This window comes from Sus scrofa, chromosome 1 (assembly GCF_054392235.1).
Source record: "Sus scrofa isolate SSC_HxYL_T2T_F1_AM1 chromosome 1, Sscrofa_HxYL_maternal_Yorkshire_Landrace_v2.0, whole genome shotgun sequence".
Taxonomy (NCBI): Eukaryota; Metazoa; Chordata; class Mammalia; order Artiodactyla; family Suidae; genus Sus; species Sus scrofa.
In genome coordinates, this window is record NC_139383.1 from 257,668,770 (window position 1) to 257,688,936 (window position 20,167).

Genomic DNA, 20,167 nt, shown 5'->3' on the forward strand with positions numbered 1-20,167 from the left:
AAAATTAGCATTATATTAAATTGTTATATTATGCAACTAAAATTTATAAAGAAGAAAGCCTTATATACCATTAAATATTTTATATAGCATAGTAAAAAGAATAACTTAACTGGTAAGCATAACAAAAATAATACACCCTCTGAAAATAAGTAAAATATAAAATGCATAAGTTGGTTAAAAAACAGTGTAACTATATAAATATGTCTTCACAATTTGTTCCATCTCATTGATTCTTCAATAAAGGTATTACACCATTCTAGGTGATGTGATAAACAAGACATTATAGACTTTACATTGTACCATGGAGAGAAATGGTTATTAATAATACAATTGTAGAACTGTATTTTTAAATTGTACAGTGGCATTATTTAATTATAATTATCATAAGTTCTTTGATGGAGAGGAAATCAGAATCAGATCTAAGAAGACTTCAGCATTCCAAGAATGATGTCAAATGACCCCCTTCATGGTGGATTATGCACTTATTTACTAAGAGATATATTTCTTCTCCAGAGATTCCTTGTTTGTGTATCAATTGTAGATTTTTGGTTTGCAGTTATTCTGAAGTTTTGATGTAAGCGTCTTTATGTATATGAGATTGTTTTAAGTTGTTGTTCTCTTAATTGCAAGTTCATCTCCGGTGTCCTGCATTTGTACCCACCTCTTCTCATGATTTCTGATTTTGATGGTATAATTGTGCATGGATGATTTCATATCTTCATTGTATATATACCTTTACTGGTGAGCCTTGTCACTTGTGGAATTTTTGTTTCCTGTTGCTGATCTAGAGAAGTTCCTGCCTAGAGAAGTTCCTTTAGTATTTGTTGTAAGGCTGGTTTAGTGTTGCTGAATTCTCTCAGCTTTTGCTTATGTGTGAAGGTTTTTATTTCCCCTTCAAATCTGAATGAGAGCCTTGCTGGGTAGAATATTCTTGGTTGGAGGTTTTTTCCTTTCATCACATTAAGTATATCATGCCACTCCCTTCTGGGCTGCAGAGTTTCTGCTGAAAAATCTGCCGATAACCTTATTGGGGTTCCCTTGTATGTTACTTGTTTCTTTTCCCTAGCTGCTTTCAAGATTTTCTCTTTGTCTTTAATTTTGGTCAGTTTGATTAGTATGTGTCTTGGTGTGTTCCTCCTTAGGTTTATTTTATATGGTACTCGTGCTTCCTGGATTTGAGTGAGTGGTTCCTTTCCCATGTTAGGGAAATTTTTGGCTATTATCTCTTGGAATATTTTTCTGTCCCCTTCTCTCTCTCTTCCCCTTCTGGCACCCCTATAATATGGATGTTGGTGCTTTTAACATTGTCCCAGAGTTCCCTGAGACTCTCTTCATTTTTTTTCAATCTTTTTTCTCTTTTCTGTCTTGCATCTGTAATTTCTTCTAATCTGTCCTCCACCTCACTTATTCGTTCTTCTGCCTCCTGTATTCTGCTGTTAGCTGCTTCTAGTGAGTTTTTTATTTTAGTTATTGTATTTTGCATCTCTCTTGTTTAAGTTTTATATCTTGTATCTCTTTGGTTAGTGTTTCCTGTAAGTTATCCATCTTTGCCTCCAGTTTATTTCCAATGTCTTGCATCATCTTCAGCATCGACAGTCTAAAGTCCTTTTTCTGGAGGCTGAGAATCTCCTCATGGTTTAGCTGATTTTCTGGGGTTTTTCCTTTCTCCCTCATCTGAGTTATAGTTCTCTGTCTTTTCATTTTGATAGGTTTTTGGTGTGGTGACCTTTTTACAGATAATAGAGCTGTAGCCTCTCTTACTTCTGATGTCTGCCCCCCTTGTGGCTGAAGTCAGTATGGGGGGCTTGCTGTAGGCTTCCTGATGGGAGGGGCTGATGCCTTCCCACTGGTATGTGGAGCCGATTCTAATCCCTCTGGTGGGTGGGGCTTAGTCTCTGGATGGGATTAGGGGCTGCTCTGTGCCTGACGCTCTTTAGGTAGCCTGTTTACTGAAGGGTGGGGCTGTGATCCCACCTGGATTGTTGTTTGCCCTGGGGCTTCTCAGCACTGATTGATGGGTGGGGCCAGATTTTCCCAAAATGGCCACCTCCAGAGAAAGGCAGCTGCTGAATATTCCCGAGAGCTTTGCCTTCAATGTCCTTCCCTCACAACAAGCCACATTCACCCCTGTTTTCCCAGGATGTCCTCCAAGAACTGCAGTCGGTTTTGACCTAGGTTCCTGTGGAGACCTTGCTCTGCCCTGGGACCTAGTGCATGTCAAAGTCTGTGTGCGCCTTTTAAGAATGGGGTCTCCGTTTCCCCCAGTCCTGTGGAGCTCCTGCGCACAAGCCCTGCTGGCCTTCAATGCCAGATGCTCCAGGGACTCTTTCTCCCAGTGACAGATCCCAGCATGTGAGGGTTTGATGTGGGGCTCAGAACTCTCACTCCTGTAGGTGAGTCTCTGTGAGCCAGTAGGTTTGCAGTCTGTGGAGCTTCCCACCCGGGAGGTATGGGGTTGTTTATATCACGAAATTACCCCTCCTACCTGTGGATGTGGCCTCCTCTTTTTCTTCTGGAGTAGGGTATGGGTTTCCGGTCCATTTGGGTGGAGATTGCTCAGTCTTTAGTTGTGAATTTTGTTGTTCAGTATATTTAAAATTTGTTATATGTATGACTGGTGGTTACCTTGCTTCCATACCTCTTTAAAATGTTTGTTCACTTGTTGCTATTAAGATTGTAATGTTCATTGTAGCAATATGTATTTGAGATTGTGATGGTGATAGGAAATTTTGTTTTAATGGTTTCTTCTTCTTCTTCTTATTTTTAGAGTCAGCTTAGTCAATGTAATAATGCCCTGGAGAACTCGGAAGAACTACTAGAATTTGCAACACGGTCATTAGATATAAAGGAACCTGAAGAATTTTCTAAGGTACCAAAACCAACCAAAAAAATGAGACTAATCCATTTTAAAAGAAAAGTTTTATTTAAAGGAAAATTATGTTTTCTCTTTTAATTTTGGATTGATTCATTCATTTATAACACTAGAAAAGATTTGGGATTTCTTGTTAAGTAAAATGCTAGCTGTTCATTTATTCCAAAGCATATACTTAGAAATGTGTCATTGGGATCATGAACAAATCAATTATTGGTTTAATTTTTCTTTAAAAACCTCTATTCAGATGAATAAATTTACTTTTTTTCTTTTTTCTTTTTTTTTTTTTTTTTTTGTCTTTTTAGGGCTGCACCCATGGCATATGGAGGTTCCCAGGCTAGGGGTTGAATCGGAGCTATAGCTGCCACAGCCACAGCAACGCCAGATACCACAGCTCATGGCAACGCTGGATCCTTAACCCACCCGAGCGAGGCCAGGGATTGAACCTGCATCCTCATGGATGCTAGTCAGATTAGTTTCCACTGAGCCACAATGGGAACTCCAAATTTACTCTTTTTTTTCAGTTACATCTCCATTGGTCATTTGTTTTAAAGGTATTTATATATTTTAGCTGAGTTATCTCTTTGTTATAAAGATTTTAAGACTAAGGAAAGAAGATTGAATTTGCTATTAACATTCTTAAAAATCTAGTTTGATCTGATTGGGAAGACATCATCACTTGGTGCATATGAGAGCATTGTGAAATTTGTTATTTGTTATTAAATGTCCCACTGTTTAGCTTAATTAATTGAAAAAAAATTTTTTTTTTGGTCTTTTTAGGGCTGCACCCATGGCATATGGAAGTTCCCAGGCTAGGGGTTGATTCAGATCTGTAACTGTTGGCCTACATCACAGCCAACAGTTACAGATTACATTACAGCAGCATGTAATCTGAGCTCCATCTGTGACCTACACCATAGCTCATGGCAATGCCGGATCCTTAACCCACTGAGTGGGGCCAGGGATTGAACACGCGTTCTTGTGGATACCAGTCAGATTTGTAATCCCTTGAACCACCACAGGAACTCCATGAATGTTTATTAAAATATGAAAATGTAGGCCCTATAGGGGTATGTTTGGTGTGAAACTATAAATTGTAGAGTAAGAGGACTGCTAATATTTTTACCTAGATCCTCATGTTTAAGAGATTCTGGATTCTGATTCTTATTTTAAGTTAGGTCATTTTAAAATGTTACCAGTTTAGCACATCTATTTGATATAGAATAAGTATATAGACTGTATGGAATATAGTGTGAAAAGAGTGTGAAATTAAGCTGTATTATTAGTAAAATACATACTATGAAGTAATTTTGAGATATTTGAGTTCAATATTATTTTCTTATTTTTTGTGGACTGTGTAGTGAGCTGCTCTATTGTTAGAAACGTGGGTTTATAATCCATTTGTGCCCACAAGTATTATCATTTTATGCTTTTTCTGTGAACTTGAGGACAGAAAAAACTTCCTTGAGTAGATAATATTTGCTGACTTGTATCCCCACATTTTGTATATGAACTTTAGAAACTGATTCTTTTTGATGAAATGAATCAAAACAAAAGTTCTTTAGCTGTAAACTGGTTAACTAATTAATTGAATTTGAATGGAGGTTTTAAGACAGTTCACTGGGTAGGACTTATTATGTAAAGGAATTGTGAGGAAATTGTATCATACTTCAAATTGTTTTAAAAGTATCGATATGTCACCCATTCAGAGGGCATTTATGTGATAATCTTAGATATCTGGAACATAGCCAGAAAACATGCAAAACACAATAGAAATCTAAGTCAACACAATTAGTGTCATAGAATTCGTGAGCGATAGTATCTTTTGTCATGATAGTGTTTCAGAATCGGTTGACTATTAATATGTACATGATACTACTAAATTTTTAGGGTTTTTCCTTCATTTCCTGGTTGTCAACTGATTCTCCTTCTAGTGGAGTAAGGCAGCTGTTAATGACAGGCATAATCATAGCAGTAGGAATTCAGAGCTGAGTGCCTGAGAGAGGAAGAAGGCAGGGAAACTATAAAATGTGGACATAGTACTCAAAAATAGCTTGCATCCAGTTGAATTTAATTAGGAACTGATGCGTGGAAAAACTGATAAAAGTTTGTTTCTCCCAAGTTTCTCTTTCCATTGACATTTTCAGAGTCCTCCTGTCCCTCTCAAATTTTCCTGTTCTTTCTCTCTCCTTTGTTTTTTTCCAGCTTTGATAAAACCTGTTTCCAGTTTATCGTAAATTGGAAAGGTTCTGGTAAAATAAATCACCTTTGGTTTATATGTATTTTCTTCATGTGCCACTTTGCTTCTTATCTTACTATTTCGTTCTTTTCTTCCATCCTTTTTTTAGTACTGCTTAATAGCTTGAACCATCTGGAGATGTGGATTTCACTACATTATTTGTCAGTGTTTCCTAGACAGAAATCTGAGTTTATTATTCAAGAAAAATGCTTAACTGAGAGTTGCTTGCAATTATTTTACTAGTATATCCAAATAGTATCCAGGTAATAGTTTGATTCCAAGTTAGAAACTAAATTCACTTTCCTAATAGCTACATGGACTACAGGCTTGCTTCAGATACCTGATTGCTGACAGAATAGGGAAAGATTACTTGGAAGATTATTATTGGACTAGCAGTATGTTGTTAGATATTTGAAAAAATTATCTTAAGGTGTATTATTTGCAAATATCCCATATTAAGGTGATTAAAGCAGATTAATATGAATAACTCATGGGGACAAAAATTACTGTAGACCGAAATCTAGGCCATGAGTCTTTTTAGACTGCATTATCTTCAAAAAGAGTACTTTAAGTGAGTTCCTGCTGTGGCACAGTGGAAATGAATCAACTATAGTATCCATGAGGATGTGGGTTCAATCCCTGGCCTCGCTCAGTGGGTCAAGGATCAAGTGTTGCTGTGGCTCTGGCATAGGCTGGCAGCTGTAGCTCTGATTTGACCCCTAGCCTGGGAACTTCCATATGTCACCTAAAAAGCAAAAAAAAAAACAAAAAACAAAAAACAAAACAAAACCTAATATTTAAATGATCAAATTGCAGTAACTCATAGAACTGAATACAAAGCTATGTCACTTACCAGAATCAGACAGTCTGAAAGTGAATAAGGAAACATAGCCACACGGAAAGAGAGTTTAAAACATATTTTCACTAATTTTTTTTAACTGTTAATATTATTGTTTGATTGATAGTAAATATATGCAGAAAGATTACCAGCAAATGAATTAGTTCTGAATCATGAACTTTACTTCTGGATGAGCAAGTAACCACAGCTCCATCAAACTTGATTTTTCTTCTAATAACTGGCCTATAGAACACTACGTGGATCCCTTGCCAAAATTGATATTCCTGCCAACTCCCCCTTTCCCCTGAATTTGAACTTGTGTTCTGCCTATGAGAAGAGCAGAGTCTGTGGGAAGATTTCTAAATCAGTGTAATTAATGAGCGACTTCATCACAATCTTGGCACATAGCTCAGTTGTCAGACTAGGAGGGAGGGAATGATTACCTGCCCTTAGGTGCCTTCAGTAGACTAAAAAGTACGGAGTAAGGTGAAAGAGGACCAGTCTTCTGGATTTGATCACAGATGAAAAGGGAAAAAGGGTTTTGTGTATTTCCCACTTCCCACAATAATGCACCATTGGAGTATTGTTGGGCAGGTGTCAGTCTCTGACCACTGGGAGGAGCAAATAAGGAGAGGAGTGGAAGCTCACTCAGCATTTCAAAGGGGGTGGAAGTAGATTGGCAGAAGCTCCTCCTGTGGGCTGAAGTCAGGAATTCTGGGAGAGGAGGACCATCAGAAAAAGCATGAATGTTTCAGTTGTGAAACCTTGTCACAGAGTATGGATGCATGCAGTACTGTATTCAGAGTTTATTTCAAGTTGTTTACTAAGGTTTTGTTAAGAAGACTTCTAAATGATCATTTTTGGGGAAAATAGTGCTTTTTATAAACAGGTAGATATATTCATAGAAAATATAAAACTTTTAATGTATGGAATTAGCAAGTATGCTGTATTTTTTTTGAAATCTGATAGTGTTGCCTTTGGTCTCTTCTAGGGCTGCACTCGCAGCATATGGAGGTTCCCAGGCTAAGGGTCTAATCTAAGATGTAGCTGCCGGCCTACACCACAGCCACAGCAATGTGGGATCTGAGCTGTGTCTGCGACCTAACCACTGAGCTATGATGGGAACTCCAGAAAACAGCATTTTGAAACTCTTATTCACTCTCTCTGAGTTCCCTTCATATCCGAAGTTATTCCTTAATATGATATTTTTCAGGTAAAAGCAGAAGTCTCAATCATATATTGTAAAAAGTATTAAATATTTGCCCCCTAGTCATTTGCGCATTGGCTCAAGGAAACATTACAAAATTATCTGTCCCAAATGAAGTAGGAAAATCTGAAGTATGAAACAATGTGAACATATAGACAAAACTTGAAAAGTTTCCTCAGTATTATGTGGCATTCACATTTTTACTAGCAATTCTATTGGAAATCAAAATAAATGTAAATCTCTTCTGGAAATCAAACTAAACATAAATCTCTTCTGGAAAATGTGAATTTTGACATTCTAGCCTTTGCTAAATTCATTGTTTTGACAGTGTTAGTATATTTTTCTCTTAGCAGTTACCATTCAGAAACAGATATATTCTTATTTTTGTTGCTCTTTATCAGTGCTCTGATTTTAATTAACTTTTCCCTTGCTATCTCTTTCTCTACTTCAGCTTGTGTTACAGAGAAGTAGAGAGTTAAAATATTTAATTTATTTTAGATAATTAAAAAAGTTGTTATCTACAAATAAAATGGCTTAGGATGGACTTTTAGGATTTGAAGATATACTTTGCTCATAATTTTATAGATGAGATAGCTTTGTCTGGAAAGAGTTAAGTGACTTGCAGATTAACATAATGGGGTGAAACTCAGATCTCTTAAAACTTGGTCTGATGCAACTTATTTTTTGCTGATGAGCTTAAAAATTTCTGCTGATTGGGGAAGAAATTTGGAAATAATGAGTTTTGTTCTGTTTAGGTAAATGATTCATAGAGTAGAGTAAGCAAGATCTAAAACGTCTTTATTATAATTCCTATTTTAATTGTGTTTGGAAATGGTCTTCAGTTAGCTGCTCCATATATGTAATTATTTTAAGAGTACTTTGCTTCTAACATCTTTCTATAAAAGGATAAAAATGAAGATGAGAAGAAATAGAGAAACAGGAGTTCCCGTCATGGTGCAGTGGTTAACGAATCCGACTAGGAACCATGAGGTTTGCGGTTTCAATCCCTGGCCTTGCTTAGTGGGTTAAGGATCCGGCTTTGCTGTGCGCTGTGGTGTAGGTTGCAGACACGGCTTGGATCCTTCGTTGCTGTGGCTCTGGCGTAGGCTGGTGGCTACAGCTCCGATTCGACCCCCTAGGCTGGGAACCTCCATATGCCGTGGGGAGCGGCCCAAAGAAATAGCAAAAAGACAAAAAAAAAAAAAAAAAAGAAATAGAGAAACAATAATATCTTAATCTTCAAAGTACTTAAATAAATTTATGAAAGAAAGTAGTTTCTGTGTCTACTTATCGCAGATTAAAAATGAGAGATTAGGAAAAGATCTGGTTTAACTCCTTTATATTTAATTGGTAAGGAAGAACCATTTGTGAGTACTCCTACATTATAATCTTATTATAGTTTAATTTAAGGAAGTTTGGTCTCAGGTGACAGATTCATATAACTGATAAAGTAAAAGGTCAGAATAGTAAGATTTATTTTAAATAGCAAGTAGCCTAGTGTAATAAATAATAATGTAAGAGCCTTACATGAATGTGTACACGTGCACTCTTGCACACAGACACATTGAAAAACACCACCTTACTAAATTAAGTAACACTAGACACAAAATTGGTCAGTTTTAAAAGCAGTAATGGTTTTTATATTGTTGGGTTATTGGAGTGGCTGGTAATATCCCTTTAACCAAGTTCTAAACCAACTGGGAAATAAGACAAAGCAATAAAGTTGATAAGAGGCCAAATAAAGTGCTTTGGAGAATTTAGCTTATATCAATGGGCACATGTCCTAATTTTGAATCCTGGAATTAGATAATCTTACCCACCCAGGGATCTAAGTATTGGGCTGCTGCAGGTCTTTGTGTATGTGGAGGAGCCTGTTTCAAGGAGACTTACTGCAGAGAGAAAAAGAACAGAGTATATGTTCTCTTTGGCAAACAAGCTGCCAGAAAAGAGGGAAAGGTGCTAAGCTACTTATTTCTAGCTTGTCCTTTCAGACTCATAATCAGATTAAGTCATATTTTCTACCCAGGAGAAAATGAGGGAATAGAGAGCAAGGCTAGTGGCGCTTTCTCCATGTATAGAGAAAAATCATGTGCATACTTACATCTGCCCTTCCCCTCTCTTCACGCTTATATAAAAATATTTGATTTATAAGTCTGGCTATAATGACCATAATTTTAAAAAAATCAATGTAATTAACTTTTTAAAAGGTAAATTTGACGTACAATATTATATTAGTTTTAGATATACATGCAATTGACTTTCTTAACATTTCCTATCCCTAGTACCAAAGTAGATACTTTGTACTTTTAAGGATGATGTAAGGCACATGTTACAGATGCCACAGAATTAAGTTGTTTGCTGTAGAATTTGGAGCTTATTAGAAATGGATCTTTAGAAACATTAAGAACAAAAATCCTTTACCCCTGGCCTGGGAACCTCCATGTGCTGCAGGAGCGGCTCAGGAAATGGCAAAAAGAACAAAAATCCTTTAATAAAGAAGTAGAATGATTAGTGTACAAGGTCACAGAATTGGTAATGGTAGTGCTGGAACTTTGCAATGTGTGCATCTTCTAAATCTCAATTCTATTCTTTTGCGTAGACAAGTACTCAGACCAGAATATTTTAGGAAGGGTGTAAAAATGACCAATTTCCACATAAGAACAAAATTAGAACTGAAGAAGAGAGATAACAGAAGCACTGATGTATACATTTAATTAATGTTCAATTAAATTTAGAAATTATTGGAGTTCCCATCGTGGTGCAGCTGAAATGAATCCTACTAGGAACCAGGAGGTTGTGGGTTCGATCCCTGGCCTCTCTCAGTGGATTAAGAATCCGGCGTTGTGGTGAGCTGTGGTATAGTTTGCTGAAGAGGCTCAGATCCTGCGTTGCTGTGGCTGTGGTGTGGGCCAGCAGCTACAACTCTGATTAGACCCTTAGCCTGGGAACCTCCATATGCTGTATGTGTGGCCTTTAAAAAAAAAAGCAAAAAAAAAAAATTGATAATTATTAAATATACTTTGTGCCAAGCTTTATGCCAGACCCTGGGGATAGAGTATGAGGCATAACAGCCGTGTTCTCATTGAATGTGTTGTTAATTTTGCTAGTCAGTGTGGGGAAAAAACTTTTGTTGCATCTATTATATGGTATGTGAATAAAAAGGGGACAGCAGTTTCTGTGTGTACTTTTCATTTTTCTGTGATGTACAGCACCTAGTAATAGCTGTGCCCTCTTCTTAGACTTGCACTAGCATTCTCCAAAAAAAAAAAAAAAAAAAGTATGTTAGGTAGCATAGATTTAGGTTGGCAGTTTCTATGAAGTGATCTGAGGGAAAGACCCATTGCTAGAAATGTTTTTTTGGTTTCTTCTTGTCTGAATTTTTGCCACTACAATTTCATTCTTTATTGTAAAGGATTGTAGAACTGCAGCCTAGTTTTATATGTTAGCAGGCAATCCCTAAGAATACAAAGTGCTTGCCCAGTGAAGGCAAATAGAGAAAACTTGGAACAACCATTATGAAGTAGTCAAAGAGATCTCTGAAGAAAAATTGAAGAGTAAATTTGAAATGTGTAAGAAAACCGTCAGAATGCATAGAATGTGTGTTCCATGAAGGAGATTGATTGTTCTAGTTGAAGAGTGTCAGAGTGAATGAAAGTGGAGGTGTGTGTTGGTAATCTTAAGGTAAGAAAAAACATTTATAGTCATTTGGAATTAGTTTAAAATGTTAAATTTTCCTCCTTTTAAGGCGATTTATATGGGACTGGATTTTCTACTATAGTTCTAACCTCACATTATACAAGCTGACGTGAACTGTACAGATTTCCTGTAATTTATGTTTTGATGAATATGAACTAATCTATTCCAGGGTTTATATCCTAACTTTTCTTGCATGTCACTGCCATTGAAACTTGCATGAAAAGCACTAACTGCCTTCTTTCTCTTCTCCCTGATTTGCTCCAAGGCTGCCAGACAGATCAAGGATAGGTATGGTATAAAACCTACATTTTTATTTAAGTTTTCGACATTGAAGTCAGAAATGAAATTCAAGAACAGTTTCTTATTAGAATCTTATTAGTTAAAAATACCTAATGGCTGAGTACAAAAAGAAAAAAGAAAGTCTTCTGCATTTATTCTGGAGTAAACAATATATAAAGATTTTTTTAAAAATATGGTTTTGGACAATTATGTACTTTCAAAAGAATTTCATTTCTGGTATAATATAGTTTTAGTACAGTTCTTAATTAGCTATGCTAGTAGATGGGGAACCATTTTGAATAATTAAAAAATATATATTCCCGGAATGCATTTTTGTGTTCTTAAATTTTGTGTCTTATTTTTTGAGAAGCTACAGAATTTTATATCATCCTCAAGAGCTAAAGCTCTCTACTTGACTGCTCTCCTGTTTAACATCTTTGTATTCTCATTACATCCTATTCCTGGTGCCATCTCTTTCTATTTCTAATGCCACTACTATCTAGTTTGTGGGAGAAGAAAATTAAAACAGTGACAGACTTTGGCTTTAAAAGGTCTTTTCCTTGGTGGAGCCAGGATTAAGAGAGCAATTTAGTAATTGCTGTAATGAATGTATCAAGGGACTAAAAGAACTGTTGGCAATTTTGGATTGGACTATCACAGAAAGGATGGTTTTGATCTGCTTGGCTAGTCACTGAGCATTGACGATAATGAGATTGTCACTTAAGGTTTCTTTATTTGAAGATTATGAAATTCTCTGAAAGGCCCAGCTCTTCAAAGCACCACTCTGAACCCTAGCTTAAATTATTCATCAGATAATTCACAAAATCATTCATTATGCATTGTATGAAAGCCATTGTTGCTGTTGTTATCTTGGCTGAAGACTTCAAGTTGTGTTTTTCTTCTGGCCTTTTATTTGACTGGAGGCAAGATTCACATGGCAGTCATTGCATTCTTCACAAATATTAATTTTTCTATTTTTGTATATTTTATATCAGGGAAAGGTTAAAGACATGGGTTATTCTTATAAATCCTAAATGTAGAAAGGAGAATATGAGATTTTGATGGTGTAAAGTATTGACTGTATGAGCAATGGATGCTAGATAGGTCAGTTTTTTGGATAAGGTATATTTGGATTGTGTCTTCTGGAATTTGCTATGAGTAATCCATCTTCCACCCTAGCTAGATTTTTCTTTTGTTTGGCACCTCCTCCGCTAAGTGCTGCTCTGCTCCCTGTTTTTCTGGTTTAGAAGTCACTTCTTAATCAAGCTTTGGGCTGTCCAAAGACTTTGCAAGAAACCTTGCAAAATCTCTCATTCCTGTCCCAGGAATGAGTGTGGTTCTGTGCTTCCCAGAGTCCTGTCCTCACCCCTGACCACTTTCTTTTTTCCAGATTTGTTTGTCAGAATTTAATTTTATGATCAGTTTTCATGGCTGAATGCATTCTTCAGTGAGGCTGGATTTCTTTGCTTCTTCTCCTAAACCAACCTCTTGGCCTGATATCATCAGCATCCAGGTGACCTCAGGATTTAGGGTTCCTTTTTTCTGCCAGAGTTAACCCCATTTTTTTGTTGCTGTTGTTTTTCATAGTAAAAATTTTTTTTTTGGTTACTCACAAAATTTTTACTTCCTGCTTAAGGAGCAGGAAGGGATCTTAGCCTAATTTTTTAAAACTTACTTTTTAGCTTGTTAATGTCTAGGTTTTGCTGATGTAGTTTTTAGGTGTTCTTCCAGGAAGCAAGCTTCTAGAATCCCATCATTTATAATATAAAAATAATTTAGACATATAATCAAAATAATTATCTTCTCTAAGTGAAGAAAGGATTATTTCCTTATATGAGAACAGAAATGGTAGTTAAGGAAGAGTGTGTAACATATCTTAGCAGAGAATCAAAAAATAATAATGAAGATATCTATGAGTAGTTCCTGTTGTGGCTCAGCGGTTGTGAACCTGACTAGTATCCATAAGGATATGGGTGTGATCCCTGGCCCTGCTCAATGGGTTAAGGATCTAGTGTTGCCGTGAGCTGTGGTGTAGGCCAGCAGCTGCAACTCTGATTCCACCCCTAGCCTGGGAACTTCCATATGCTGTGGGTGTGGCCCTAAAAGAAAAAAAAAAAAAGGAAGTTCATCTCGGGGCACAGTGGTAAGGAACCTGACTAGTATTCTTGAGGACGCCGGGTTCAATCTCTGGCCTCGCTCAGTGGGTTAAGGATCCGGCGTTGCTGTGAGCTGCGATGTAGGTCGCAAACATGGCTTGGATCCCGTGTTGCTGTGGCCGTGGTGTAGGCTGGCATTTGCAACTTCATTTAGACTGCTAGCCTGGGAACATCCATATTCTATGGGTGTGGCCCTTAAAAGACAAAAACAAAACAAAACAAAAAGTATCTATGAGAATTCAGTATTTATCATTGGCTGTGACAAAAATAACAGAAGTAATAGCAGGAGAGACAGGAAAAACTAAAGAAATAATGAGAAAATAATACATAACAGATCTTGAACTTTACAAATCAATGGTATATGCTTCTGAGTTGAGGTACATGCTTACCTTAGTTGAGGTGCGTTGTGGGAGTTACTAGTTTTTGAAAGAAAAGGGTCATCAAAGGGGGAGGTTCAAGTTAATTAGGTAGTTTGAGGAAATTAAAAGTGTTCATCCTTATGTTTCACAGTTATTTTCTCTTTGTAAGAATAAAACTAGGAGGAAGAGATCCTTGTATTCAGCTTGTACTATTAGAAATGAACTAAGAAAGTCAAGGTGAATTAAAACATTCCTAACCACATGGATCCTGTAATGTAGAGAACTAGCTATGGATTTTAGATCGTTAGTTTGGGCTTTGAGACACAATTGTCTAAATTCAGTTTAAAAAGAAAAAGTCTTTTGGAAAGTTCAGTCTTTTATATTTTTTTATAGCATTGTTGCTCATCTCACGTGATTTATGGAGACAGATTTTCATTGACTAGATAGGTTATTATTCTTGTTTTTAGGCTTTGAAAGACCTCTATAATCAAGTTCTACAGACAAAGTTTTAGGTTTAAATTCCTTAAAATACTTTCAGATTTTTTTTTCTCAACAGTTATCAATAATCATTTAAACAGTCAGGTTTAGAAGCAACCAAGTAAATGCAAACCCATTCAGTGGGCATTTACTAGGTACCTATCTGAATATAGCTCTTTCAGAAGTCTTTAAATCAAAAGATACTAGGGGCTGTAAAGAATAACATATGTAAGACTTAGCCTTTATTCTTAATTGCTTATTGACATAATCTTAAATTTTATTATTGAGAACCAAGAGCTTAAGATAAGAATGTGTGACATACTCAGTGTTATACTTGACATTCAGTCAAGCATGAGTTCCCTTCTCCATAAATAGTATTTCAGTATAGTACTTTCTTCTTGATAAATAGATCAGCTGTTGTTGACTCTTTACTACTGAAGTGATTACTTTCCTAGTTTTAAAATGAAATAACTGAATACAGTGACAGTTTGACATTTTTCATCCCGAAATAACTGAATGCAGCAACATCTTTATACCTTTCATACCATTGATCTTTAGGGTAGTTGGGTAGATCTGAAGGACTAGGCCCTGCTATTCCCTTTGTTCCTCCAGCTCTGTTTCCTTCCTCTCCTGATTGTGTGCTAGGGGACAATAGTCATAAATGACTTTTGTATTATTCTTTAATGAAAGATAATAAGGGGAGTTACTTTGTGATACTTAATAGAAATTTACTGTAATATGAAAAATTGAAATTTGAGATAAAGTAACAAATTAATAGAATATGAGAATTTCTCCTAATCTTCATTTTAATTGACAGAACAGTTTTCCCCTACTTTGGGAAAAATGACTTTTTTTTTGTTTGTTTGTTTTATACCACATTCTTGTAAAGAATATTTATGGTGCTCCTGCTATTTCCATGGCGTACGGTTTCACAAGGCTGTTTCTCCTTGTATCCTTCCATCCAGCTGATGTTGATACATCAGAGTGACACCTACTAGCATGGTATTCAGAATTGTGATCTCATTTCTCTCCTTTCTCATCCATGGCCTATCTTTTAGCAGCTACCAAGCTATACAATATTTGGTTAGTGTAATTCTGCTTTTACTTAAGGACACAAAGAATAGCTGTGACAACTAGGCAAAATATTTGAATCAGGGTGTATTTACAGTTCATTATTTGGCATATGAAAAGGAGTGAGTCTGGCATCAGGAAGTCAGATTTAGTGTACAGAGGTTCAGATGACTCTTGTGTCTGTTAAAGGTGATTTATCGGGTATTTGTCTCTTGAGATATTTGTATTTTTGTGCAGTTTTGTAAAACTGGCTGGAGGAAAGTTCCTGAAAGTCTATCCTAAATGTCTCTAAATTTAAAAACATTTTCCAGTTTATTAATTTAATTTTCAAAAACTCTAAAAGCAAATTTCTGTTTACTTTTGTTGCCTTTGTTATTAGTTTCTGAAATTACTAGAGTGAAATAATTTCTCTATTGTTTATTTTATAAATTAAATATGATACTTCCCATTCTTTTATTTTTAAAAGAATGTTTGTGTTTGTGTTTGCTGTAGAGTAACAATGGCTTCAGCCTTTCGCCTTTCTTTGAAACCAAAGGTCAGTGACAACATGACTCATTTAATGGTGGATTTTTCTCAGGAAAGACAGATACTGCAGACTTTGAAGTTTCTGCCAGGTAAGTAAGCAGACATATTACATGAAAAGTTACATATAAAACCTTTTTTTTCTTCAAGATTTTTCTGTAGTGAACATTATAATGGAATAAATATAGTGTGATTTTTTTTTTGTCTTCTTGAGGTTAAGGAATAAATGAATTTGCTAGTCTTTATTTTTAGAGAATTATTTTGCTGATAGTAAAAATTACGCTTTGAGAATACCATTAAGGGATACCTTTTATTGCTAGTTTAGCAGAGAGAAGCAATATGCCATGGTGGTTAACACTGAGACTTGGGGCCAGCCTTCCTAAATTTGAATCCTAGCTGCTGCTTACCTGCTGAGTAGCCTTAACAAGTTATTTAACTTTACTTCATTTTCTTCTTTAAAATGTAATGTTATTCTTCTAGGGTTTTTATAAGGGTTAAATGAGTTGAGACGTCTAAAGCACTTGAAATAGTACCCAGCACATAGTTAAACACTCAGCGAAATGTTAACTGCTGTTATTATCATTATTTTTGTAGTTGTTGCTGATTCAGATGGAATTTTATTTCCAGTAATAATGCATTAACATTCATTTATTAGAGTATTAATAGGAGGATATTCCAGGAGCTAAAACCATTTGAAATTGAGTCCCAAGTTTTTGTCCTCATGAAAGAGCCAGTTAAGGACCTTTTGGCTTCTATTCTTTTTTTTAGCTGACATCAACTAAAGTTAAGTTATTAGCTAAAACAGTTTGGATTTGGAGATTTAGGGGATCAGGAAATCTCTTAAAAGTGAAGTGTTTTATTTATAGGCTTACAGTTTTTAGAGTAAGCTGTTTTTGAGTAGAGAATATTGATCATATGAAACCATTCTTTTCTTCTCTGAAAATTTGGTTTAGGAGTTTAGAACATAATTGGAAAGACAAAGTTAGTCATGAAACTCAAATGGAAATAGTAAGGGTAGTAAGTGAAGTATTAACTTCTGTGTTATAGAGCAGAAGTTCTAGAGGAGTTTACAGAAGGATAAGATGAGAGAAGGAACCATGGTTGTCAGTGGATACCTGTAAATTGGCCTTTCAGAAATACTAACCATTCTATTCATTCACACTACTTCTAAATTCAGAAGGAGGGTCAGGAGTGGTGGATTGTGAATATTTTGAGTAGTAATATTTCAATTTAAAAAGACTGCTAAAAAAAGCAGTCTTCTCACCATTACTTTCCTTCTCTTGGATTTTAGTGATGTCTTAGCAAATCAAGGCCATGTCTGCTGTACAGTCAAGTAGATTGCATGCACAGTTAGAATTTTCTCTTTTGCAAACTGTTAAGATAGTCTGAAGGAATGAGGTATAATAAAAAACAAGAAATCCTTTTGTGGAGGAGTTTCATCCTGATGGAAGGTATAATAGGTTGTTAAAATTTATGAAAGATGAATTCATATCACTAATTTTTTATATTCTGCTATAGCATAAAAATAAGATGCCGATTAACTTAAAATAATGAATACCTTCATCCCTTAATAATTCATTCCAAAAGCACCGCAGAAATCAACTCTACACTGCATTTGGTGTAGTAATGAGTTGTGGATTTATCTGAGTCTGAAAACTGAAAGTGATGATGATGGATGGTAATAATTACAGTCATCTTCTTCTACTCTAAGTCATTATTTAATACATTGAAACTTAGCATTTATATCCCTCTCTGAGCTTTTGCAGCTAAGAGGAACATGTTTATGGCAGTGTTGATGTCAGTTGTTCTTTTATGTTCACGTGCAGAGAAAAACATTAATAAAAAAAATAGTGTGCCAGTTTCCACACTATTGTTAGTTAACTGCTGTTTTATGGAAATCACTATAAATTGCTTTCCATTCTCATTTCTAAAGAGAGTTCTGCATTTCCTAAGTAATATTTTTATATTATAGGCTTACCATCTTTCATCTTCCCCTGAATTTTTATCTCACATTTGATGAAACTCTTCTCTTACTTCTATGTAGAATATTGGGTAAGCTTCCTACATATTAGATCCAGGTCACTCTTAATTTGACATACTACTCATAAATTATCTAAATTTTCTTTATCCCTCTCAAGTTTACTTTCTTTGGGGGCCATTATTCACAAGAAGGAAAAATCCTGTTGCCAGTACACTCTTACTGGAATGGTAGCTGAATTTGAGATATAGATGGTAAAGAGTTAGCTGGACCCACTTAAAGATTAAGTGATTCTCTCTTTATCTTAGCCTCTTGGAGTGTTCAGTACAGATCTTAAGTCAGCAAAATTTTGGAGTTCCCGTTGTGGCTCAGTGGTTAACGAATCCGACTAGGAACCATGAGGTTGCAGGTTCGATCCCTGGCCTTGCTTAGTGGGTTAAGGATCTGGCTTTGCCGTGAGCTGTGGTGTAGGTCACAGATGCAGCTTGGATCCTGTGTTGCTGTGGCTGTGGTGTAGGCCAGCGGCTACAGCTCCGATTAGACCCCTAGCCTGGGAACCTCCATATGTCACAGGAGTGGCCCTAGAAAAGGCAAAACAAACAAAAAAAAGTCAGCAAAATTTTTAAATCACTACATTTCCTCATATGTAGGCAATGCAGAGCATATTAAATTGATGAAATCCTATGATCTCTTCCCTTAGCAATGGATAGTAGCAATGGAAAGATAGGGTATTGGTTATATTCCAGTAATGGAGACTAATATGTGTAATGTATTATAGGGACACAAGACAGGTGAAAGAAATTAATCATAAGGAGAAATGATAAATATTTCTTTGTTGTCTTAATGATAAGATATATCTGATCTCAATTATTTATTGTACAATTATACATGTGTGTGCAGTTGTTGAATTTTGAAGGCTACGGTTAATGGACTCAATTGTCCCACCTCTCTTCTTCCCTCTTTTTCTTACTAGTTAGGTGTGAAGATTTAAAATGTATATCAAATTCTTTTCATCTTGGTCTTGATTATATCTAAGATATTTGCTTTACTTATTTCTTTTCCTTTTTCTTTTTTTTTAGGGTCACAACCTGAGGCATATGGAAGTTCCCAGGCTAGGTGTTTAATTGGAGCTGCAGCTGCTGGCCTACACCACAATCACAGCAACACCAGATCTGAGCCACATCTGTGACCTGTGCCGAAGCTTGTGGCAATGCTGGATCCTTAACCCACTGACTGAGGCCAGGGATCAAACCTGAATCCTCATGGATACTACTCAGGTTCTTAACCCAATAAGCCACAGTGGGAACTTCTTTACTTTGTTATTTGTTAGATCTCATATTGCCTGAAATTTCAGTGTACATAATTCCTTTGTTACTGTTATCTTTTTTTTTTTTTTTTTTAATACTTTTTTTAGGGAGTTCCCTTCGTGGCACAGTGGAAACGAATCCAACTAGGAACCACGAGGTTGCGGGTATGATCCCTGGCCTCGCTCAGTGGGTTAAGGATCTGGCATTGCCGTGAGCTGTGGTGTAGGTTGCAGATGCAGCTGGGATCTGGTGTTGCTGTGGCTCTGGCATAGGCCAGTGATTACAGCTCCAGTTCGACCCCTAGCCTGGGAACCTCCATAGAGGTTCGTGAAAAGACTAAAGACAAAAGACAAAAAAAAAAAAAAAAAAAAAACCCAAAAAACTTTTTTTAGAATAGATTTAGGGTTATGGAAAATTGAACAGATAATACAGATTTACTATATACCTCCCCTCTCCCCCACAACACCATTTTTCCTATTAGTAATGTCTTGTCTTAGTGTAGTACGTTTGCTGTAATTGGTAAATCAATATTAGTACAATATTATTAACTAAAGTCACTCTGTGTTAACACTGTTCTGTAGGTTTTGATAAATATATAATGTCACCATTACATTATCATATGGAATAGTTTCACTGCTCTAAAATTCCCCTGTACTTTGCCTGTTCATCCCTGTATCCTGCAGCCTTGTAGTTGCTTGTTAGTTCCAGGAATTTTTCTGTTGCTTCTTTGGAATTTTCTACATAGACAGTAATGTCATAAGCAAAGTCAGTTTTATTCCTTCCTTCCTAATTTGTATATATTTTACTTCTTTCCATTGTCTTATACCATTTATTTAGAACTTCCAGTACAGTGTTGAATAGGAGTAGAAAGAGGGGATGTCATTGCCTTAGGGGAAAAATACTTAGTTTCTCAACATAGATGTTAACTGTAGGTTTTTTGTATAGATGTTCATTATCAAGAAACGCTCCCTAGTTTACTTAGAATTTTTGTCATGAATAAATGTTGGACTTTGTAAAATATTTTTTCTCCATCTATTGAAATGATCATATATTTTTTCTTCTGATCATTTTTCTTCTACTGATGTGATAGTTTAATTAATTTACATACTTGGGAGTTAATCTTTAAAAAAATTTTTCAGCAAAAAAAAAATGTTTAAATACAATAC

The 20,167-nt window shown here is 35.9% G+C and overlaps 2 protein-coding genes across 11 annotated transcripts in view; both read left to right on the forward strand.

Moving 5' to 3' along the window:
- TMEM38B (transmembrane protein 38B) overlaps positions 1-20,167 on the forward strand; it is a 774,558-nt gene that overhangs the window by 552,293 nt on the left and 202,098 nt on the right. The window lies entirely within an intron of this gene.
- Positions 1-20,167, forward strand: part of FSD1L (fibronectin type III and SPRY domain containing 1 like) — an 81,645-nt gene that overhangs the window by 36,848 nt on the left and 24,630 nt on the right. For 5 of the 10 annotated variants that reach the window (XR_014826955.1, XM_084995289.1, XM_003480570.5 and 2 more), the window contains exons 4-6: positions 2,768-2,869; positions 11,118-11,140; positions 15,687-15,808. Coding sequence is in view for 9 of the 10 variants with exons in the window: in XM_084995289.1 (XP_084851415.1) it covers positions 2,768-2,869; positions 11,118-11,140; positions 15,687-15,808 (247 nt within the window). In the remaining variant the exon portion in view is untranslated. Of the gene's footprint in view, positions 1-2,767; positions 2,870-10,602; positions 11,141-15,686; positions 15,809-20,167 lie in introns of all 10 variants that reach the window. The other 5 variants (XM_084995446.1, XM_084995512.1, XM_084995569.1 and 2 more) reach the window with 2 other exon arrangements.